Consider the following 26,064-nt stretch of genomic DNA (forward strand, 5'->3'; position numbering starts at 1 on the left):
TATTTTTTGACGAATGAGATTTTTAATCATGAGTATATTTGTCTTAATTATCTTAGATAGTTCCAGAGATATGGTGAAATATATAAAAAGTGAAATTAGCCTTAAGGAGTCAAAACTTTCTACCGCTCAACTGATTAAATTATTTATGTCCAGATTATAATATTTTCCAGATTACGGCTACCCTTATTTATAAAGTCGAAAAACCAATTCAGAATGAAAAAGGATCTGATTTCTAAACTTAAAATATCAAAAATGAAATTAAAAGACAAAAACATACTTGGTGTTTTTGATCAAACCCCCCCCGACTCATATGGATTCTGAACCCCACAATATTAAAAGCAATTTGCTGCAAGCTTAAAGATAATTTTTAAGTTAATGATTTTTAATAACAAAATTTAGATAGAAGCTATAATCCAATTAGAATAAGAGAATATCTAAAAATTTGAAAGAAATCTGTTGATTATTTCATAAGAAATTAAAATTTAAAAAAAAGAAGAAAAACAGTATTTTTTAGTTTTTCTTTCTCAGTAACCGACTTTAATTCAAAATTATATAGTTTACAAATGAGCGGCATGTCTTTCGTAAGCAAATTTAATCATGAATATTTTATTACTCTAATCTTTAGAATTAGTGAAAAATCTGATAACTAGTTCTTAAACTACTGAAGATGTATCTAAGGCTTTATTATAAAAATGGATTAGCAAAATTGTATATACTAAGTTTTATTTTAAAAAATAAAATGATTATGATAGGCAATTCATTAAATTATAAAGTAAAGTTATTACCCATAACTTTATCTTTTTGATGAAGGCCCAAAAACATTTTTATTGAAATTCCGTTTAGCGGACTGAGTTCAAGAGATCAACTCCAAGGGAAAAAATATTGGGCCGTTAGTTACAAATGTGCTCTATTTATAACATTTTGGTATTAATTAGCAGGTACTTTTCAATAGACATCTTTAGGTACAGTTGGTTCCAAGAAAAAGTACCTTATAGAACAATTATCTCCCAATTAAATTCTTTTTCATTGATACTGCGGATAATATTAAAATATTATTATTTTTATATTAACTGGTAGCGTTATTTATATTTAAACTTACAGTGTTAAACTTGTATTGCATAATTTATATTTAAGCTCGTTGTTTGTTAAAAATTTATTAATAGTCCTAATATACATTAATTAACTTTCAATCACTTTAACTCAAATTATTTGAAAAATAAACAAAATAAAATCTAAGTTATATTAACCTTTCTTACGATTACTTCAAATTATAAAAGTACAAATTAATACATATATATAGGTTATATGTATATATTTATTTTTGCATATCTAACAAATTTTTATTTATTAAAAAAATTGTTCGTTAAATATTTTTTTTCCCTTTTGAATAGAATAAATGTTTCCATTGAAGATTCTCAAGTTTTTAATAGTTTCTATTATTATTTAAAAACAAAATTCCTTATACATTGAACTTCAAGTTATTACTCTTGTTGTGCATAAAAACTCCAATGGTTACACATCTATAGTAAAGTTCTAAAAACGAATGTTCAAAATAGCTAAATAAAAAGTTTAAAGGATCTTGAAGTAAAAATGTAAATAATCTCTCACAATTTCTCTACAAAAAATATGCATGCGTAAAAAGCAGCTGCTTAATTATATAGCAAGCCTTGAAATAATTTTTCACTTTTCTAAAAAATATAAAAATATCTAATGAAGTCTACTTTCACGTGTCTAAACTGGACTGCTTATAAATTCCCTTATAATGTAATGAAATTTTTAAATTTCCAGGTCATGTTTCATGTTGCACAGCAGTTATATGAGGCATTTTTAAAGAAATTAACAGAGCAATGTCTGTGCAGACCTAGGACGATTGATTCAAAACAATTAAGTAGAAAAACATGCTTTACCAAATAAAAAAAGTCATACAGTTATTCATCAACTTTCCTGATAATTTATGCTAATACATTAAATAATCGATCTAAAACAAAATATTAAGATAATAAGAATAAAAGAAAATGTCATTTCAAAAAATAGTTGCTTTATTTAAAACATTTTCATAAAATAAATCTGATATACATTATATGTATATTAATTATGTATAACAATTTTAAAGCTGCCCCATGGGTAATTTTAAATAGAATCTTAAAATGTGTAAAAATTATGATATGTAGGTAATAAACACAATGGTCAACAATGCTATAATATTTGATTTATAACAATTAATAACATATGTAGATAATTAACAGACATTTTAAAATGTGAACCTCCACTATGAAAATAAGTAAAAACTGATAATTAAAAACAAGTTCTTACATTTTAGTAAATCAATACAAAAATTATATAAATGATATTTGTATTGTCAAGAAAAACATACGTGTTTTCTCCTTTCCTTCAAGAATATTTTAAAGCTGCAGTTAATGTTATGAATATTTTTTCAGAACATATATATAACGTCAAATAAAACAAGTAAATTCTAAAACATTAATAATGAAAAAAAAAACTTAAACTTATTAACGTAATTCTCAATCACAGTTAAAACAAAGATGTAGCATTGTTAACTTTATTGTACAAAGGTTTCTAAAGTTACATACCAATTTTGTGCCTTGTTCAAATGGAAATGTTAAAAAAAATTATACAATAGAGAACAAATAAATTAACTTCTTTAGAATATGCACCAGTTAATAGTCTGTTTATAAAGTTATCTCATTATTACAAAAGAAATGAACATACTTTTGAAATAATAAATAAATAAAAACAAACAAAAAAAGGTAAAAAAATTTAGTTCTCAGTTTGTCAGAAAGAAAATATCAACTATCATAAGATTAATTTTTGGAAAACAACACGCTATTTGTGTTAACAACTGAAAATAAACAGATAATTTAAAATATAAGAATAAAATCTGTGACAAAACATGACAAACATTACTTTAACATAATTAAAAATAATTTAACACATTGTGGAAAATGGAAACGAACTTGCCTTACTTTAATTGAGACAACTTATTTCATTGTCAACATTTTTAAATTCATAATCAACACAAATACTTCGCCATGCCACGTCAAAATAGGTTGTTTTTTTTTAGAATTTTCATCCTTCAAAACTCCACTTGGATATCCAACTTCTAATGGTATCGCGAGCCTTTTTAACAGATAAAGGATCGGCAGAATTTGAGGTTCGTAAGTCTAAATGGTGTGCTGCATTATCCATGAAAATTGCAATTAAAGTATCAGATAATGATTTGAGAACACCACCGCCATGCCAAGGGTCTAAGTCACCATTCCTAAGTGAAGTACAAAATAAAAAACAATCAGCATGGTGGAAAAATATTAGGTTAATAGGTAATATATTAGGTTAATTGGTGATATATTAATGTTAATAAGTAATAGGAAAATAATGCTAATTGATAATATTAGGTTAACTTATATTAGTTTAAGGTAACTAGGAAATTTTTTTATTACATTTATATATGTACAATCAAATATTAAGATTTATGTAGTATGTTCACTAAATTTACTTCCTGTTCATGCTTAAATTGATAAATTAATAAAACAAATTTGCAAATATGGGAAATAATGTTCCTCTAGTGGAATTTGAAAATATTGCATTGAAATACCTTCTTACAATTATTATTTTAGCGATACTTTCCAATTTTCAAAAACAGCTTTTATCTTAAAAAAAAACACAGAATTTATATTCATGGTTATTGAGGATGATTCAATAATTATTAGAAAATCATCCCTTCTTTTATGGTGCCACAGCTCATTGTGAGCCTTAATGTGCTTTTCATTATATAGTTAGATCTTTTATTACATTTTCTGATCACCTTATTATGAGTTTTCCTCTAGTTCTTGAGTTCTTTAGTTTCCAATTCAATTTTTCATTCATTATTTTTATATGGCATAGCCATGCCAAGCATCGTGTTTATCTGAATCAAATTATTTTTTTATTCTTTCATTAGACGATAAAGTTCACTAATGTTCACTGTAAATTAACTATTTGAATTTATCAAAAAATTTTCTTAGTATTTTTTCCCATCTTTATTTGTCAAAGTCCAGTCAGTAGTAGCATAAGTTACTATTGGCCTGACAACTGTTTTATAAATTTTATATTTAATTTATTAAGTAATGAGTTAGTTCTTGTATAAGTATTGGCATAAGTAATAGCTTTTATTTCGATTTTGTAACTTCAAATTAATTTCTCTCTGAATTTTCTTATTATCTTTGATACTATACAAGAAAACTATATAAAATAGTAACATTGTTCATATCTTTCTTTATAGCATGATTACAATAGAGTTTAAAAACAGCATTTTATGCAAAGTTTTTATGAAAAAAATTAATAAAAAAAAAATTGAGTAATTTAATACATTCTATCAACTTCATATACCCCGAATAACTTTTGATCAAATAATGGGATCTTCACATTTTAGGTCTCAATCTTAATGTTTGGAAAGGGTGACCTGAAATATGATAATTAATTAGTGCAGATGACATTTTAAGTTCCAAAATCAGACAGAAAAATTCACTTTTAATGAATAAACATACCTTTTCTCTGACCCCCAAAATATAGGGGGCAGCTGTAATCTAGGAATAGGAATCTAAGGTGCCCATAGTTTGGGTGACCAATCTAAAGTTTGGACTCCTTAATGTTACTTTTTGTACATTTAGACATATTTCAAGAAGTTTTTAAATGCATAGCTGCTAACACGGATAGGAAAAAATCCAGTATATTTCACAAAACAATATAAATTTTATGATAACTGTTGCATAATACATTAAATATTTTACACACAAAGAATTTTAAATTCAATAGAATACAAAAACTTTATCACACCAATAACTATAAAAAATCTAAAATATATTCCATTTGTGATTGACTATGAATGAACTTGAAATCAGAATATTTCTTATTATGTTTACTGGTAATTATAAATAGTAATAGACATTTAATTCATTAAAGATGGTTCAAAGATTTTTAATTAATTTAAAACAGGGAGGTCAGAATTAAAAAAAAAGCAAAATTTCAGAGGGAAAAAAATGCTTTAAGCTCATTTCTATAAATGAGGCCTCACTTCCTTAAGTATTAGTTATACTTATTTAAATATTAAACACACAACTAACAGTGTAAAAACTCTATTTCAGTAGGGATTTTTTTAGGAAACATACTCACTCAATTTAGGGAATTTTCTAAAATGTACAATTATTATTACGCCAGCAGGACAGGAGAAACTGGCGAAGTCTAGTAACAGTTGACAGTTATGTAAGCGAATTGAAAAATTTTTGCACACAATTTTAGAAATTCATTTAGCTAAAGATGATTCCATGCAAAAATAAAGTTTAATAAATATTTATTATTTTTTATTATTTTATTTAATAATAATACAAAAAATTTTGAATTGTAAGGCACAGTTTTTTACATAATTTTAAAGTACGTAAATTTACTTAGCAAAACACAAAATTTGAGCAAAACAGATTGAATAGTTCGCGTGAAATCGAATTTTAATTAATCGACTTCTTTAGAAATCTATTTCTCACTAACTATTCGACTGATTTCATTCACATTTTGTATTTTGCCATATAAAATTACTTACTTTAAAATTATGTAAAAAATTGCATATCTTACAATTCAAATTTTTATTTTACTATTATTAAATAAATTAATAAGAAATAATAAATATTTGCTGAAATTTATTTTTTGCATGGAATTATTTTTTGATAAACAAATTTCATAATTGAGCGCAGAATTTTTTCAATTTGCTCAAAAATTTCTTGAATTATGGCGAAATACGCAAAAAGTAAAATTAACATTAAGGGGTCCAAACTTTGGATTGCACTCTTGTCCTATTTTTTGAACCATATTTCCCTGCTTGCGGCTACCATCTGCATTGTCTGATTTTGTAACTTAAAACATCCTCTGCACTAATTGATTAGTGTATTTGAGGTCACTCCCTCAAGCCATTAAGATTGATTCCCAGAACGTGAAGATCCAATCATTAGATCAAAAATTATTCAGGGTGGAAATTTTTATAGAGCACTGTACATAAATACAGAATAGATAACTTACACAATGAAATATTTAAATTATAGCCTGGGAAAGAATAGGCTCATATTTACTTTTAACTTGATAAAACATACTTTCAAAATTCTTTTCCTGCATTCTAAATGCATAAACAGAATTTAAAAAGTGACAGTAAGTACATAATGGTTTTTTAATTCATTATTTTTTATGAGAAAAATATTGAGGTTTGACTTTCTTTCTATATAAAAATTTAATATTAAATAATTATACAGTCAAACCCTGTTATAGTGATTTCCCGGATAAACTTTTCATTTTTTGGTAATTTTAAAATTTCCATATAAAATACATATACAGATTTTTAAAACCATCTACTGAGTGAAATGTAGCCATAAGCTTTTTTTTTGTTTGCTTCTTCGATCTCAGTTTCCTACCCCTAAATTTTTAATAATAAAAAATAAAACTTAACCCCTTTTTTTGTTACTACATATTGTTTTTTAATCATTTTTGTATTTCTTTTTATTGGTCATTTATTTAATAATGTGTAATAAAAGGGAGCAGTTCGGAAAAATTACTTTAAATTGTTTGCAGTACGAATATAGTGAACTCCCAGTGAACCGAAATTTAAGTCCCTTGAAGGTTCACTATAACTGCATTATGATTTTATTAGGACAGAAAGTTAACAGTAATCATTGAAATTTTTGATAAGAATATGTATAGCATCAGTGTTTTGCATTTCCATAACTAACACACCTACTTTCTGTAATAAGCCATCTGCTTTCAGTGTTGTCAAATAAATGTTTGATAATTAATAATGTTTCCTGCTTATAGAGCATTCTTGATTTAATAAGATTCTAAATATAAGAAGCATTTTTAATTATTTGTTTTGCTACCTCTTTATGTTAACAGTTTAAATAATTACAAGACGTCATTTTTTATTTTTTCTAAATAAAAAGTTTATCCTTTAATAGTAAAAATAAGGACAGTTAAGTGAAAATCACGAGTTATTTTATTCTATTAAGTTTTCTTAAGGAAGAGACACATCTATTCTATATAGAAGATAAGATGTGTGATCCTTTTGTGTAGTAAAATGGAAACACACTGGCATTGTTGACTTTAAATATTTAGCAAGCATAAAAATTGACAACCTGCTATTTGATTCTTTTCTACTTCCTATTAACAATATGGTAAATTGAAAGTAGTAATGGAAGACAAGAGAATTCCTGCTTTTTTTCAAAGTTGTGTTCAAAATTTACATAGATATGAGATAAATTGACTTTTTCACTATTGTAGCAAAATACTGGCTGTAACCCTTGAAAAAAGTTGGAGGCCAGAGAAAATAATTATTCATTATTCATTAGTAAAGCGACACCTTTGTAATGTTCTTTTACCCTCCCATTTATTATTCTTTATATTTTTCTGATTCTCTTAATATAAATTTGAGAAACATTTTCCATTTTGGGGAGATAAAAAACATAATTACGAAACTAGACAAACCAAGAAAGGTTAATTGGTTTAGCTCTTATGAGAAATCCCTGCAATATTTACATTAATTACTAAGAAATAGTAGACAGATTTGCTGGGGAAAAAACTAAACGTTTGCAATTTTAGATATAAGTAAGAAATTTAAATTGTTTAAAAAAATTGTTAAAGTTGTAGGTGCTAGATAACTAACCAATTTATATTCTGTTTTGCGATTGGTTAAAACTATTATCACTGTATTGTCAAAGAACAATTACTATAAAATTTCAAATTATATCAGATTTTTTTTTTGTGTGTGTAAGTTTTAGTTCTGAATTGAAATATCAATATCAGGTGTTTTGAAAAATTTAGCATGCTAAAATTATTAGTGTGTTTAATAATAGACAGTATAATTAAAAATTTTAGGAGTGTCTGAAATTATTTTGTTAATAGATATTTATGCATTATTATTGTATAAATAAATTTTTTATAATTTTATACAAAAACAATTTAAATATCACTTTAATATCATTTTAAATATCATTTTAAGTTCACTTTATTACAGTACATTGCCTTTTCTTTCATTGAGACCAAATTTCTTAACCTTTTCACTATATAAAATTTTCGGGCATGAAATTACTATTTTCACATTTATTGTAGCCATGTTTCTGTTTTGGCAAAAATGATTTTAGAGACTAGAAGAATGGTATTTAAGAAATTGTAGTTTATTACAAGACTATTATGTGATTATGTTATTGAAGTGTAATGAGTTTTTAACAATAAAATTTATTTAAAGAGTATTCATTTACAGGTTTGTTGGCTCTTAATAAAAAAAAATAAGAAATTGTATTTTATTAATTGTTTTGATTTTCCAAGTCTTAAATTTATTACTACTAATAGCAATATAATAAATTCTAATCAGATCTTTTTCCAAAAAAGTAATCCTAAACAAAATAATTCAACTAAATTAACAGATGCTTTGAATTACAATTGTAAAAATTATGAAACCAATAAAACATATTCAATATCATAAAGTGTTTTAGAGCAGTCATTAAAGATAAAAATGAAATACTGCAATTAAAATTACTGCTAAATAACTGTTCTTTAACCAAAAAATCTGATTCTTACCTATTACATTAGTAATATTTTTATAAACAAAATATTTTTTGGCTATCCATGAACAGTTTTTACAAGCTCTTTCTTAAATACACATAGTTTGAATTTCATTTTTTGAATGTTTGAATAATGATTTTGTATTATTTCAGTAAAAACACAATATATTTATTAAAAATAGCTGTAAATATTAAATAAATAAGAATAAAAGGTTTAAATATTTCAAATTCATAAACTACTACTTACGTAAAAATTATGTTGCTTGAGTCAGTGATGTTTTTTCCTCCATACATTATTATTGCCTTATCTGGATCAGGTTTCACTTTATATGTGTTCCAACAATACTCAGAATAGGCTGTAAAATTCCAAGGTGCAGGATCGAACATGTCGGTCTTTCCATTTTGACACATTGGCATAACCATTTCAGTGCAGGCCTAAAAAAAGTATAATAAACACAACTAATCTAAATGCCAACAAATGCACAGATAAAAAAAAATCCAAGATAAACTTTCTGATTTAATTTATGAATAAAAACATTACAAAACTTTAAACAGGGAGAAGTTATAATAATGGTGCTATTTTTAATGCAAACGTTGTAAATAATTATAAATGAAAAATGATATTCTGTAGGGGTGGGTGTTACAAAATAAGGTAAATGGATAAAACAAAGAATCTGCTCTTCTTGATTAAAATAAAGCTATTTAAAAGAAATCGCATGAAACAGGTTTTGTGGACGATCTCCATGAATTGGAGATTAATGAAAGGCAGTGTAGGTTGTCTGACAACACTAATTTTTTGAAAATCTTGATTATAAAAGTTATGAATTTTACTCCACCAACTTAATTCTGTCACTTCTAATGGCATGAATGTATGTGATTGGTAAGTGCAACATCTGATTACACATCCTTTTAACTAGTGCTTTAAATTTTTAAAACAGGTTTTACATCATATTTAAAATATACTACGCTTTTGTTTTGTTAAATGGCACTGCCAGATAAAACCAGGACATAGTCAGACTCTAAATTAAAATTTCAATCTCAATCAGGGTGAGTAGCCAAATCTTTCAACAAAAAGTAAGCACCTATTAAGTACTTTTTAAGTACTACATACATTAACAAAATGCAAGATAATTTTCAAAGACTTTACATGATCATGATGAAATAACTAGTTTCTGGCAAAAAATTCTTTTCTTGATTATACTAGCCATTATAAAATGATCAAGAGAGTTTTCGGTTCGATATCAGAGACTGGAAAATGAAGCCTGAAATTAAGAATATCTTGCAAAATGCATCAGAGTTGCACACGGGAGTATAATAATCTCACCAAACCCAGCTCAGTAGACGCACACTTAGACCCGCAAGTATTTCATCAAACATGTAACATGATTGCCGCTTTTACGCTGCGGACCGAATGTAAGCCCAAATGGATTGTGGTCAAATGAATTGTGAAAACGTTGAACAGAACAATATGAAAAGCATGCTTTTGCATAATATGTGACAAAAATCGACATGGTAAAGAAAAAATTCTCATTTTTGAAAAGTCAAAATTAAGCACTTTTTAAAAACACCCAATAAAAAAAAGCACCTTTAAGGACTTTTAAAAAACGAAAATCGAAAATAAGTACCTTTAAGCACTTTTTAAGAATGCTACGCACCATGATGTATTATTTTTGCTAACATTCTTTACTCAATATTTTTAATAAAATTTCATTCTATGTTTCGACTGCCTGTAAAGTCAAGTTGAAACTGTTCAGTTGTTTAAGGATTGTTAATGTGAACTCTTTTTTTCAGAAAGACCAACAAAAAAAAATCTAGTTGTGAGAAACAGATGACTTAGATGGCAACACAGTCTAAGGATTGATTATAACATGTTCGTGCTCCATCAGCAAAATATTCCTTGATTTAAGAACACGTTTTCAAGAATTATTCTAAGATGACTAAACCACAATTAATTGTTAAGTTTTTGCTTGTGTCTGATACTTGAGGAAACTACGAAGGAAAATTGCAGTCAAAGGCAATTTTAACTTGGAGACTATGTAATCACCTTAACACTACAATAATTAATCAGTAAAAGCTGCTAAAAGCAAATAAATTATTGTAAATAAAACATAAAAAACTATGTTGCTACTCATATATTTCTATAGCTAAGCTATTTTAGTTAATTGAAAAAGTAGTAATATCAGCATACTTGATAGCCCCAACCTTCAACACCAAGAGATGAACCTCCTGATTGTTTAGTATCAAAACATGTCTTATCTCCAGTATAGTTTTGAAATATTGATGCAGCTTTAAAGATGTCAAACATAAGTTGTTGGTCACTTTCAGATACATTTTTCAAGTATTGACAAGCTTTCTGAAATTGTATTGTAATTTTAGTAAAATGTATTAAAATATATACTGCAACAAATGTATAAAAATATCTATATTATATGAAATGCTTAGACGTATGTAGCTAAAAAATTATACTATTTCTTTTTCACATTGGCAATAAAGAACTAAAAAATCATGCAAGTGGGAAGTCATACGCATGAAACACAAAACATCTAATGAAAAAGACTTCTAAATAAAATCTACTAAAGAAAACAATATCAACATAAAATTATTTCTGTTTAGACATGCCTTTTCATTTACCATAAATGAAGATCTAAGCTGTATCTTTCTTAAGTGATATCCTTTAATTCATAATTTAATTTAGTAAAATTCTAACTGTATCCTAACTGATTTAAAATTTACTATTGTGTATGCATAGTACACAAAAAAACGGAACACTCAGAATAACTTTTTACTTAATGATTGGATCTTCACATTCTAGGACTCAATCTTAAGGGTTTAAGGGGCTGACCTCAAATATACTAATTAATTAGCAAAGGGATACTTTCAAGATATGAAAAGATACCCGTTTTCGACAGATTGATTTCTGACCCTCCCTCAAAGTAGAGGGAATAACCGGAATCTGAAAAATCTGATCCGAATAGAAGAACCTGATCAGAAGAACAGTCCAAAATTTAGAATCATTAATAATAATTTAATGTTTTTTTTGTTGTAAATTTCATTCATTATATTTCAAGATCTTTTCAAGTGAGGCGAAAAATTTTTGCACACAATTATAAAATTTGTTTATCCAAAGATAATTGCTAAAAAAATAATTTTTAATAATTATTTGTTACTTTTTATATATTTAAAATTTTTTACAGAGAAAGCTTTCATGAACTATTTATTCTAAAATTTAGTCTTCAAAAAAGTGTACAAATCTAGAAGGAAGTAATCTGAAGAGAACAGAGAAAGCAGTTCCCGGGATCAGTGAGCAGGCGGCAGAGGTTTCTAGTATAAACTTATTTCAAGTGCTTTCCTTAATAATGAGATGTTTGCTTGAATCTTAAAATATATAGACGTGTGCTAAAATCGTAGTTTTTACTTAACATGCAGTTGTTATTATTTATAGCATACAATTTTGTGCACAATTGAGAACAAATTTGAATTGCATAGCTAAAGATAGTTAGAAGCTTAAGGTAAGAAAAATTAAACATGATTTTTGAGTATAAATCAATAATTTCTTAAAGCATAACTTGTAAATTTCTTAAAATGAGAATCTGTATATTATGAGCCCAATAAAATATAGCAGTTTTGTGCACAATTGAGAACAGTTTTGAATTGCATAACTTAACATAGTTTGAAGCTTATAATAAGAAAAATTAAACATGATTTTTGAGTATAAATCAATAATTGCTTAAAGCATAAACCTGTAAATTTCTCAAAATGAGAATCTGCATATTATGAGCCCAATAAAATATAGCAGTTTTGTGCACAATTGAGAACAGTTTTGAATTGCATAACTTAAAATAGTTTGAAGCTTATAGTAAGAAAAATTAAACATGATTTTTGAGTATAAATCAAAAATTTTTTAAAGCATGGCACGTAAATTTCTTAAAATGAGAATCAATATATTATGGGCCTAATAAAATAAAGCAGTTTTGTGCACAATTGAGAACTGCTTTGAATTGTACAGCTTGGAATAATTTGAAGCTTATTAATTATGAGAAATTTTAAATGACTTTTTCGAATAAATCATAAAAATTTTAAAACATAACTAGTAAATTTCTTAAAATGAGAATCTATAAATTATGGGCCTAATAAAATAGAGCATTTTGGTCAAAAGTTATCTAGTTTCCTAAAAATTGTGACTAGAAAAGTACAATTAAAGGTTTTCAAGCAAATTATTTAAATTTTAATAAAAGATATTAAGTACTCATATTGTGAGTATTTTATTTAAATCAAATATCATCAGAACATTTAACCACTAATTTAAAAAATAATTTAAAAAACTAATGATCGATTCCTGTGAGATTTTAATAATTTCTTTATATTTAATTTGTGTAAAACTTTAATGTCAAACATTGTTTATGTGGTAAATATAAATAATTGTTTAAATAGATAGAAAAACCGATGAACTATGCAGAACAACCAGATTTTACCCTGTAATGAGTTTGAAGTAACAACATCACTAGTATAAAAACAATCATAGGTTCAAAATATTAAATGCTTGGAACATTATTTTTTAATACATTTGTACTTCAAATCAGAAAGAAAATTTCAAATTCAAAGCATGCTAAAGAATCAGTCTTTCTTTTATAAATTTTATGTAGATTGAAGATTGTGATACCCAAAAAATTGTCACACTATGTTGAAGAAAAATAAATATTGTAAGAAAGGTTTTATTACTTTATAAATTACACTAACTAGTAAGCTCACTTATGAATTGCACATAATTTGGTTGCATTCTACTGCAACCCTCAATCATGATTTAAATATCACTACCGCTTTTGTTAAAACTAAATATATATTATAGATTTTTCTATAACTTTTCCTTATACAGTAATTTTAAATTTCTTTTCTTAAAGAAAATAATAATCATAAAATTATTTTGTTAAAATATATCTAAATTAGAAAACAAGACCCTTTCAATAAATAAAGAAAACCTTTTTTAAGGATTAATAAAAAAATTGCATAAGAGAAACTCTGAGATTTGGGATAATTATTGGAGATGGCTCTGTTTCATTTCGCACCCATTAACCTATGAAGAAACAGTTTGAGACATAGCATTATAATTTTAAAAGAATAAACTACCAGAAAACAAGATGAAATAAATTTTACCTCATTTTTTAAATTACAGAAAATAATACATAATCAACAGTAACTTATTCAATTAAAGATTAACAAAACAAAAATATACTCACTTTTATAGGATTGGCTGGCAACGGAACCAAGAAATCTGTAGGATATGGATAATCTGTCATAGCCATATAAGACCATGTATCATACAGCCACTGAATTAAATCAGTAACATTTGGTGCAGTAATAGGTTGGCATAACTTAAAGGTATCAGACAAAAATTTAGCTCCAGAGGCTGAAAAATATAACAAACAAAACCTTAAAATACAGAAGTGCTAATATTAATGAGCTAAAGGGCTAAAAATATAATACTGCTAAGAGTTAGTGCATAAGAAACATAACTAATATGCTACATTTTTTTTTGTTTAGTAAGTAAACATATATAGTAAGTACAGTAGAACCTCGATTATCTGAGCTACTTAAGACCACTAGTACCTCGGATATCGGAAATCTAGGTTAATAGACACTGCGTATAAAAACTTGCCTTGCTCGCAAATTTAACATCTTTTGAAATAAAAAACAACAGATCATTTTTTAAATGATAAGAATAAACATATATAAAGTTATGTTTCACAGCTCAACAAATTTTTTAAAAAAATCAACAACTAGTTTTAAATTTTAAAAAGCAAATAGAATTTTTTTTAATTATACTAAATTAAAAGAGGCATTTTCAGAAATAACACTAATCTCAAAAAATTATTGTACTTTTTTAATTTAATATACATTAATTTGCTAACTTTACAGTACTATTTCTTAAAATATTCTGTTACTATTCGTTGCAAAAGTTCACATTGTCTATTAGTGGCTGCCCGATCACACCAATTTTTGAACAACAGAAGATCTATTGGCATAACATCGTTTCTTCGCTCCAAATATTTTAAGGCAGTTGTTAAAGCTTGAACATCTTTAGTATGACTTATAGTCCTTGAATCCTCAAATGTCATTAATGCTCGATGAGGGATCAACGGATTGTATGATTTCCTCATCATTAAAGAACTTGAAAACTTGGTTGTTGGTTTTCAACGTCCAGCCACTGGAAAATGTCCTCTTCCAAAACTTCTTCATACCCTTCAATGTCATTCATAATCTCAAAAAGCACTCTGCCTGCTGGTGGCTTTTCCGTCTACTGGAATTCATCCCCTCTCCTCTTTTCAGCAGTTATTTTATGGAGTGCTGTACCAAATATTGCTATAGAATTGCATTTCAAATGAATTAAAAAATGAAACCATTTTTCAAAAATTTCTCAGTTCCCCTAAGCAGACCTCTGATTTCTGTACTTCATGGGCAAGGAATTAACATTGATGTTTTTAAATTCTCTCAATTTCTTTGGTTTGGCGATGAGAAGCAGCGTAAACTTATCAGTTGGACTTGCATTTGTGCAAACAAGAAGTGACACCCGGTCTTTCCTTTTCTTATAACATGGGGTGCTTACTTCTTTATATGTCAAAGTTTTGGGGTCATCATTCTGCAAAACAAGCCAGTTTTATCAGCATTATAAATTTGATCTAATGACAAAAAATTTTTCCGATCATTGCTTAAAAACTTTCAACTAAGTCTTTAGGAGAATCTTTATTGGCAGACAATTTTTCTCCTGCAATCATCAGTTTTCGAATTTCACATCTTTTTTTTTAAATTTATCTAACCAACATTGACTTGTAGAAAAACTTTCATTTTTCTTTAGTTTTAGGCTGAGAATAAGAGCTTTCACTTTTAGAATGATCCTAGAAATAGGAATGCCCTGCTTGCGTTGTTGCTTGAACCAAAGATAGACTACTTCATCAAGTTTTGGCTATTTTTTAATGTCATTAGTACTTCTAAGGCCTTTGACGAATCTATCTTTGAACAAAAAGCCTATATTTGAGCTTTGTTACATCTCCAATTGTCTACTATGGTTTCACTAACTTCGAATTCCAGAGCAATTTTTTTCAAACTTTCACTATTATTAACTCTTTTAATAACCTTTTACACATCAAAACAACAACTTTCTGAAAATAAACGAGCGCCATGGTCAGACATGAAATGATTAAAGCAAATATCTACCATTTTATAATATTACCTCCACAAACTCTCTTTTCTAAACGCTCATGGCAGCACACCAAGTTTTTCTTCCCACCCCAATGGAGATTATAAAATGTATAGTACAGTTGTTTATTTTCTCTCAAAGCAGGAACAAAACTGGGATTCGCGAAAGAAAAGGCAAACAGAAGAATGTCCTAAAACCCAATTTTCTATTGTGAGAGTCTCTAGCCCTCCCATTGTCGCCAGTCAAGAAGGGGAAATGTAATTGTTCAATAACGCATTGCACCCAGTGTTCAATAGAATCACATGGCCACTGGAAACAAAAACATTTTTCCTCAATGTTGACATCTCAAGGTGCAATATTTCTTGGAAGTTGAGTGTTTTCAGGGTCAGTAGAGACTGACAGTGAACCAAAAAGTGTGGTCTTCACAGGTCTCATTCAGAAAAAAAAAAAACAGACTTCGTCATCAGCTCAGTTAACAGAAACTTGGGTTAATTGAGGTTTTATTGTAGCAATATTTTCAGTAACCAATAATTTACCACAGAGATGGTTGGTAGCTCAATGAAAAGTTACATGTCCTTTCCCAAAGACTTGACTAGATTCGCAATGTGTTGAAAATATTTACTCTAACTAAAAAAAATATTAAGGTAAAATAGAAATGTATTTCAAATCTTAATACATTCAGTGGCAAGGATAGGAAGTTTAATAATATACACCACGATTGGTTTTGAAAGAAAAAATTTTTTCAATTTAATTAGCAAATTCTAAACACATATTCAATATTTTACCAACAAATATTAAATTCATTTTTTAGAAGATTAGATTTGATAATAAAATAAAGAACAATGCAAGATGTTCTGTTATTTAAGTATCTTCTATAACATAACATAAGGCATAATTTTTGGCATTTCTGCACATTTGATAATAATGTCAAATAAATGAGTAGCAAATAAAGACCAAAGCATTCAGAGTAAAACCTTTTTAAAGCTATGCACTAATTCTCAGAATATTAATTAACATGGCTAAAACATTATCACACCCATAATTGACAGTTTCATATTACATGCTGTTTAATTTACTTTTATTTTGATAAATTATTTTAAATTATAAGGACTTTTATTTAGCTAATTCTCCGTTATTAGTTGTGATTTATTTATTATTATTTTAAAAATTTAACAAGCAAAATTATTATTGTAATATTAACAACCAATAGGGACAATAACACTTAAATGACAACACACTCTATTGTATAAAATGTAAAACTACATATAAAATTATTGATAAGGATGTAAAAAAAACTAAGTTGACATTATTTAAAGAAAATATATATAGATTTTAAATCCTATAAATGAAAAAATAACCTGTTTTTCCAAAATTTTTAATCACATCCCAGGATCGACGAATCATCTTATCACAATTTTCTCCAGCTTCAGCAAAATCCTTTGTTATTATTTCGTTATATTTTTCGCAAGGTGTTAAGCCTGTAAATTGCCATACTGGAGCACTTGATGCAATTGCCCTATAAAAAATATTGATTTCAATACAATAAAATGCATCATTTCATGAAATTCATACTACCACTTGTTCATCATAATATGCATTGAAATCCATATTCATAATAAGAAAAATGTTTGATATTTATTAAAAAAAAAAAGATACATTAACTGATAAAAATTATCCATCAAAACATAAAGATTAATAAGAAAGGCGGAGAAGATGTCTAATCAGAGGATTCTTTAACTGAGCTAAATACATTTTAAAAACTGATTTTAAAGATATAGATAAAATTTACGAAGTTTATATAATAAATGAAAATGAAGAAGTGATGTAGATAATGAAGCATTAAATGAGTCATTGCTACCTTCTTATACAGATGCAACTACTGCAATTAATGTTTTAAAAAGTAATTAGAATACAGCAATTGAAGTTATTAACAATTTTTAATTTCCTTCCTGCACTATTTTGTTTCACAGTCCTTTCAAAGCCAACAGTTGATTTTGAAAGAAACAGAGTCAACTGCATTTTCAAAACAAAAAATTAACAAGGATATAAAATTAAGCAAATCTTTTTAAAAAAAATTTAAAGAGAAGGCTAACCAAAAAAATATTCCGTTAGTAGAAATATTGCCAACTTTTAAACAGAAGAGCTTTACATATCTCAGCAGCGTAAAAGTTTAGAGTATAATGAGTGAACAGTAATAAAAAACTTATTTAAAAACATGAGTATTGTATATAAGAAGAAAATGGTAAAATTGTTAGAAAAACAATGGGGTTTTTCAATGCAAATTTTATGATACTATTTCTTATATTAAAAATATACAACATGAGCATTTTAGAACATCATTTAAGATTTTTTATTGATGCTTAAAAACTTCCATATCCTACTTATCTGAAAAGAAAATAATAGTATTCATTATAAGTTGGAGTAAAATAAATAATTCAAAAAATATTTCACATTATGCTTTCTTATTTGTTTTGGTGTGCATATTGTGAGCTAAATTGCAGTATAAAACAGATGTAGGGTGATTGATGTGTTAAAATGCTAGAGCCTAAAAAAACATACCAATTCATGACTTGTAAATGTTAAGATAATCAACTCTTGGTTCTTTTACAAAACATTAACAGCCTATGAACATATAATGCTTTGATACAAATGTATTCCATTTTGAAAAACGGTAAAGTTTTTTTATTGCATGATGCAGTGATTGCTTGTTTTCCTTCGCATAATTTAAAAATTGGGCAAATTATAATATATTTAAAAACTAACTGATTAAGCATTTTAAATTGGATAAAATATAACTGTATAACAGCTAAGGTTTTTTAGTTTTTTTTTCACCCAATGCTTGATTTATCTACATTAATTTAAAAGCTTTATTTAAGAAATTCTTTTCTATTCATAAATACAAATAAGAAAAATTATAAAACAGTTAGAACAAAATATTTTAATTCTATAAAAAAATATCAATATTAATCTGTTCAACTTGTAAGAATTAGTTGAGACCTATTTAACATTTCTTCATTTGATTTTATTGTGCGTCTTAGATAATAAAACTGAAAATAACTTACATAGTGAGCGAGACTTTTCAACAGTCATTCATAAATTTAAAAAGAACTTACAAAGAAATTTAAGAAGAATGAAAAAGGACTGAAAATTTTTCAATAATTAATCTGTAGCACTAATGTGTAAATTTAACTATAAAAAGATTAATGGCTTTATGCCAAAAACATTAATTTAAAATTTATAATTAATTTTTCACATAAAGAAAAAAATTATTATTAAAAATCTATTATTACTAAAAATCTACAGTGTTATTATCGTGATAAAGATGAAGAGGAAATATAATACATATTCATACGCACTTCAGTTTAACAATCTTTAGCTTTCTAACTAAGTTAAACAAGAATACAATCGATAGGACAAGCAATGAGAATTTAAACAATACAAAATTTTCTAGAGTATGGAACAGGTAAATAAAACTGATTTATTTTTACTTTTCTTATAAATATATAAACTATTGAAAAATAAAGAAAAAAAGAGGAGAAATATCCAATACTGTACAGATTGAAAATGAATTATAATTTTACATCTTAATTACAGCATAAAAAATAATTTTAACAATTTATTTTTCACAGAAAAGAATTAATAATTACAAATTTTATATTTGCCTAGAATTTATTCATATTTAGAAGCTATAAAACATATTGTATTTGGTTATTTTTACCACAGCTAAATATTTTAAATGTATTGTTTAAAACAATGAGCTAAAAATGCATATTTTAAGTAAAATAAATGACTCAGCAACTTAAAGTCATCAAGACTGAGAATTAAATAGATACCAGTTCATAAAGGGTAATTGTCATTAGAAATAATTTTAAAAAATTAAAAATGATTAGAAAAAATAAAATTTTGTTTTCAGATTACAGTAGTACCTTCTACTAAGGGACCCTCTCAGGACTAGACATCAGATGTACTCAGAGATAATATAAAAATTAAAACAAAAATTAATCTAATTGGAAATTCTTGATTCTCAGACTTCATATAATTTTTTATGCGGTCTTCTACATGATGAATATCTACTGATTTTTCTATGCCACAAATAGTCTTAATAAAAAATTTTATGCCATTGTTTAAATTTGTTCAATTATTTGATGTTTTGACTTGTAGCTTCTAACTTTCTAAAACTTTTTTTTGCCTCTTCAAGTATTGATACTCCACTTTTCAGAATATTTTCTGTTTCAGTTATTCTAAATTTGAAAGTTTTTAAATCTTTATTTGAATTAGTAATCCATTGTACTTATCATTTCTTCTCTGTCTTTTCATCATATTACTTTATTCATTTTTACTTAGTCCCAGTTTTTGCCTTAAATCTCACAAACTAAGCATTTTAATTTCTGCTAAATTTTTAAATCTTTTCCTGTTTGAAGCCACGATAAATAAATAACATACAAGCATAAAACTACACTTTTCCAGAAGCAAACAACTTCAGAGCCTGTGCAAGAACTAAAAATGATTGAAATTTTTGTTCTATACATTTTCCAACAATACCAATACCACCAAAACAATTCATGGGTGATAAGGCCTCCTCTCTTACCCTTCACTCACAACAATTTTGTGAATGTAAAATGAGAGAATGTGAAAAAAATTTTAATGCAAAAAGAGAGAAATATAAAAATATGAACAAAGAGTATTTTAATATTTATTTTGTATTTCTTCACCTTTATCTTAATTTTAAAACTTGAACTAGTGTGTCCCTTAAATAGAGTTTACCTTATTAAGAGATAAATACATTAAGGCTACTATTCTAAGGGACTTTATCCCTTATAGAAAGTATCCCTCATATATAATATCCTTTATAGAAAGTGCTATGATAGAAACAAAGAGTACTTTAATATTTATTTCATGTTTCTTTATCTTTTTTTAACCTTTTATAATTGTGTCTTATAGAGTATACTTTAGTAAGAGGTAGATACGTTAAACATACTAGCACCTACAGAGTTTTCTCTTAAATAGACAACTGATTGGTCTTTTGGATTTGTTCCTTAAAGAAGGTACTATGTTACTTTGTTTACTTTAAAATATAGTATGTGAGAGAGTTCTCTAATTATTAGATCTGTATAAGGAACGTGCACAGGAACTCTTGATGTTTTGAAGGAAATATTCAAGGACTTAAAATAAATTTTAAGTTCAGCTGTTTCCAAATCTGTTGTTACACTGATTCATAAAAAATCATCTCTACCTTTCATGAACATGCACTTTTTAATTTTAACTTTTTTTTTAAAAATTCTCAGTTCATTTTTCGAACAGTGTCATGCTGTTAATGTAATAAAGTGTTTTTGTGTAACATAAATATTATGTTTTGAAATTTTTATTTGTCAACTATGCTACCCTGTCAAGAAGAAAGTTAATGGTTGAATATCTGAAAGAGTAGAAAGCCTTTGATTCTATACAACCCTGGTAATTACCTAAGCATTTAAATTTTATCACATTGAATTTGGTTTCTTTAGGAAAAATTAAAAATAATAAAAAAATAGGTTTCTTGAAAGAGTTTACACTGTAAACACACAACTAATGGTACTAAAGAGTAAATCAACCGAGGTTATCTACAAAGTATGATATATTTGAAATTTTAAGAAAAACAATGAATTTTAAGAAAAACAATGAAATTTTAAGTAGCAAAACATAAATATTTCTAAAAGAACTTATATTTCTGAAGAAAGAACTTTAAAATAAACTTTTGGTTTTGAATTCATTCACAGCAAAGTGATTATGTAAAAAAATTAGTTAATGTCAAGAACATAGTGGCTCTGAAGCATGTCAGTGCAGCATTCTGGAAATGCTCAATAATAATGCCATCCTGAAATTAAGACAAAGAATTATTCTTTTTTATCTTTAAAATTCAAACTTTTTTTAAAAAAATAATCTAATTTTCCAGTCTTTAGTAGCATATATTTCTATTTTAACCACCAGAGATTCAAATATGGCAAATATCACAGACCAGGCATTCATTTAAAAAGTTATGGTTTATGTTCCTGGATGAGTAATTTTCCTTAATGAAAAAAATAATAGGTAAAATTAGAGCTGCTATCACTACAAATTCATTTTGGTTTTGTTGGCAAGTTAAATAACACTTTAAAGAGAAAAAAAAGGGTCTCCAGTACAAACTTAACAAAAGAATATGTCATTCTGTAATATATGTATATATGTGTCATATGTAAATATGTCATTGCTTTTAACATCAATTGCGGACTTTGAAATTCTTTAATATATAGAAGTAATAGTATAGAGAATTTAAGTTCTCATTTGGGGTCCTTGTTTTATCCTATGAGTAAAGCATCTCTGTGATTGAAAATGAATTAAAATATTTGTGTTTAAATAAAAAAATTTAGTACGTTTAATGTTCTCTTTTCTGTAAAAGTGTAGGGTCCGGGGAAATGTAACATGGTATGCTGCTGTTCCCAGTATTACATATATGAAACCCTATACTCTTGGAATCAAGTATGTACTGCCACATGTTGTTGAGGAAGTTTGGCAATTTTTGTTTACATATTTTTTTTTTTACATTGTATTGTTAATTTGTTGTATTTGCTAAGTTTTTTGTTAACTGTTTCAATGCATGTACGTCAATGATAGATTACTTATACTTAATATTTTTTTAAGAATTTGTTTATACATATACAGTGAGACCTGTTTTTGTGCGGTCCTTTTTTATGCGATTCTGTTTTTGTGCGATTGGTTTTATGCGATTTTATTTTNTAAGCGCGCTTTCGCGCTTTGCGTCGCGAAAGGGTTAATGAAAAAAATAATAGGTAAAATTAGAGCTGTTATCACTGCAAATTAATTTTGGTTTTGTTGGCAGGTTAAATAACGCTTTAAGGAGAAAAAAAGGGTCTCTGGTACAAACTTAACAAAAGAATATGTCATTCTTTAATATATGCATATATGTGAATATGTCATTGCTTTCAACATCAATTGTGGACTTTGAAATTCTTTAATATATAGAAGTAATAGTATAGAGACTTTAAGTTCTCATTTGGGGTCCTTGTTTTATCATATGAGTAAAGCATCTCTGTGAATGAAAATGAATTAAATTATTTGTGTTTAAATACAATTTTTAGCATGCTTAATGTTCTCTTTTCTGTAAAAGTGTATGGTAGAGGGAAATGCGACATGACTTACATATGCTGCTATTCCCAGTATTACATATATGAAACCCTATACTCTTGGAAACAAGTATGTACTGCCACACATTGTTGAGGAAGTTTGGCAATTTTTTTTTTACATTGTTGTATTTGCTAAATTTTTTGTTAACTGTTTCAATGCATGTGTGTTAATGATAGATTACTTATATTTAATATTTTTTAAGTATTTGTTTATATATATACATAACACTTAATAAATAACAATAAACTCATGTTGTTCCATATTTCTGTTGTTCCATATATACTCAACATAGTTAGAAAAAAAACCCTCATTAAACTAAATCGCAGAAATTGTTAATAATTTAGAATAATTAGAAAATTTCCATAACAGCATTACTAAGTTCTTATAGAAATTTTGTTTAATATTATTTAAAGTTTCAGTTCATGTTAGTAAAATTTTATCAATTTTTTAGCTGTTTGAAGAGCTACACTAAAATTTTAAATAATAAATTATTTTAAAAATTCTTGTTTTAAACTACAATTGCTTCAATTTAATTAAGAATAATTAATTATTCTCAAATATTAATCTCAATTTCAATTTAACTCTTTGAGTGACAAAAATTATTTTTTAAAAACATGAAATACAACTATTAAATTAAAACACATTCAAGTTCAGCCAAGTACCAAAAATACTTTTATTTTAAAACTCAACAAATCTCTAAAAGGTGTGAAAAATAAAGAATATAGACATATGTTTTATTTGTAGCAAGAGGTATATTTGACAGAAATATGGAACAACATGACAAGCCTCTTCCTCAATACAAGAACAAATAAATAAATATATATTTCAATTTTTTCTTACTTTTTGAAAGTCCATAAAAATGAAAAAGATATTGAAAATTGTGAGTGTTTCAATTTATTTAATTTCATTGGTGTTGTTATTATCAAAGCATAGGCTAACTCTGTATCCCATTTTGAATAATATGTTAAGTAAACTTACAAATTTACACAATTTGCAAGCAATTGCTATAGATAAACTTATTCTAAAGTTTATTAATATAAGATATTTTATTCTATTAAAAATTTAAATTCTAAAAACAATGCATATTTTTCATCTTAAAGTGTTACTTTTTGTTTTCAAAACATTAAGCACATGGAAAAACTTTCAACTGCAAAGCATTCTATAGTAATAGTCAATAAAATGGGCAAAATTTAAAAGCTAACTTTAGTTTAGCTCAATAAAGAAATATGAATAAGCATTTTTCCAATACTTTAATATATTTAAAAACAACTTTGAATATTAGAATTCATTATCTTCTATATACAATCTACACTTTCTAGAAAGATCCCTTTTACTGTGAACCTTCCATGATAATAAACAATACGTGAAGTTCTGTTTGCTGATCCATAGACACCATGTCATTTTAACACTCATAAGAATGTCTAAAGTGAATCGTTTATTCCACTATAACGACATAAATTTTGTTTTATTTGTTTAATTCCTAAAAAAAATCACTCCAAAAAAACAGATGTTACACATTATAGTGCATCGAAAATTAGCATTTTTCAGTTGACAGTAAGTCAATGGGTAACAAAAGTATGAAAGGAATTATTCACAACACTATTGGCTTTTGGTAAATGCACTCCATAAACATAAATCTCCAAGAATGAAGAAAGAGTGATAAGACCTTAACTTAGAGTGACTATAATTCTATGCATATTCAATAGTCAAAAAGATTTTGAAATATTGATTATTTTCCATTATTGAAAGTTCGAAGTGTATAATGGCATCTTTGTGGTGGAACTACTTTTGGGTTTCCTGCATGTATTAATTACATAAGTAAATTTCTTTTCAAAGGGTTCATTAAATTTATCAATCAGATTTTTCTTGTCTGAAAATTGTAGTTTCTCTTTTTGTGAAATGCTGTAAGAGGTGGCTTATTTTAAAGTTAAAACAAGTGGTATTCACATCCTTCTGGATTTCATTTTTGCTCAGACTTAAAAATTCTTTGCACATATAATGATTTTTGCAAAATTGGCTGTTCGTAAGCATATTAACGCTATATGCTTAAAACAGAAAATTTTGTAGGAAGTGGATCGAAGAATTACATCAAAACCACAAATTGCTTAAAATATTGAAAATACTATAAAGCGCGTTGTTTATAATAATTAAAATTTCTGATGTAATTCTAAAGACAGGAGAATAAAGTGTACTAATTTCACATCATCGTTCCTGTGAAAGAAAATTGAAAATATAGCAAAAGCACTTTTTAAAAATTATGTGTAATATTAAAATATGTCATTTTAAGAAAATGGAATGCATTTTTAACCTTTAATGAATTATATTAATATTTGCACTTGAACACTAAACATACCAACACTTTACAAAACAACATACGATAAATGGTCTTTTGACCAGTTATGGTATGTTAAGTGTTAATGATATTTAAAAAAAAACTATGTAAATGTCAATTGTTCTATCAGATTCATAATTCTTTTTAATGTATAGCATGCTTTTCTCAAAATAAGTCCAATATTTATGAAATAAAAGTAAACATTTGCTCCAGTTTTGTGACTTCACAATATAGCAAATTCACATTATAACACCCATTTTTGTGTGGACTACAGGGGTTGTTAATATCGGTGTCCACTGTATTAAATATTTTAATTAGTTTTAATTTAATACTAATAAAAAAATTTAAATACAATGGAAAGTCCCATATCCGAAGTTGCCGGGACTTCAGCAAGTCCGGAAAATAGATATTTCTGGATAATAGGTCTTTAAGGTAAACAAACATCATAAAATCTTTATTCAATAAAAAATGACAAATAGATGATAATTAACGTAAATTTCAATTAACATTGAATAAATCCACGTGATTTGTGGTATTGCGCTATTTTCAGAGCCTTTGTTACAGATCTCCACATGGTTTTTTAAATCTCAATATTTATACGATAAATTCTTGATAAAATTATCTCTATTTTAATATGCCATTATAACATACCACAAATTCTGAATCACGCATTTCAGTCAGTAATCAATTTTGAACCTACTCGATTAGCAACAAATATATATTAGAATTTGTTACAAAAGAAATTTTATTGAACTAACTGTATGGAATTTTCTGCATGACATTTTTATTATGTT

At 26.5% G+C, this 26,064-nt stretch overlaps 1 protein-coding gene across 2 annotated transcripts in view; it reads right to left on the reverse strand.

Annotated features, from left to right (window-relative positions):
* Positions 1-2,021: 2,021 nt before the first annotated feature.
* The window catches only part of LOC107453508 (lysosomal Pro-X carboxypeptidase), a 36,699-nt gene continuing 12,656 nt past the window's right edge, over positions 2,022-26,064 (reverse strand). For both annotated transcript variants that reach the window (XM_071188434.1, XM_016070376.4), the window contains exons 5-9: positions 17,139-17,296; positions 13,823-13,992; positions 10,777-10,941; positions 8,836-9,023; positions 2,022-3,280 (exon numbers count right to left, since the gene is read on the reverse strand). In XM_071188434.1, coding sequence (XP_071044535.1) covers positions 3,088-3,280; positions 8,836-9,023; positions 10,777-10,941; positions 13,823-13,992; positions 17,139-17,296 — 874 coding nt within the window. In that variant the 3' untranslated portion in view covers positions 2,022-3,087. The remainder of the gene's footprint in view (positions 3,281-8,835; positions 9,024-10,776; positions 10,942-13,822; positions 13,993-17,138; positions 17,297-26,064) is intronic.

This window comes from Parasteatoda tepidariorum, chromosome X2 (assembly GCF_043381705.1).
Source record: "Parasteatoda tepidariorum isolate YZ-2023 chromosome X2, CAS_Ptep_4.0, whole genome shotgun sequence".
NCBI lineage: Eukaryota > Metazoa > Arthropoda > Arachnida > Araneae > Theridiidae > Parasteatoda > Parasteatoda tepidariorum.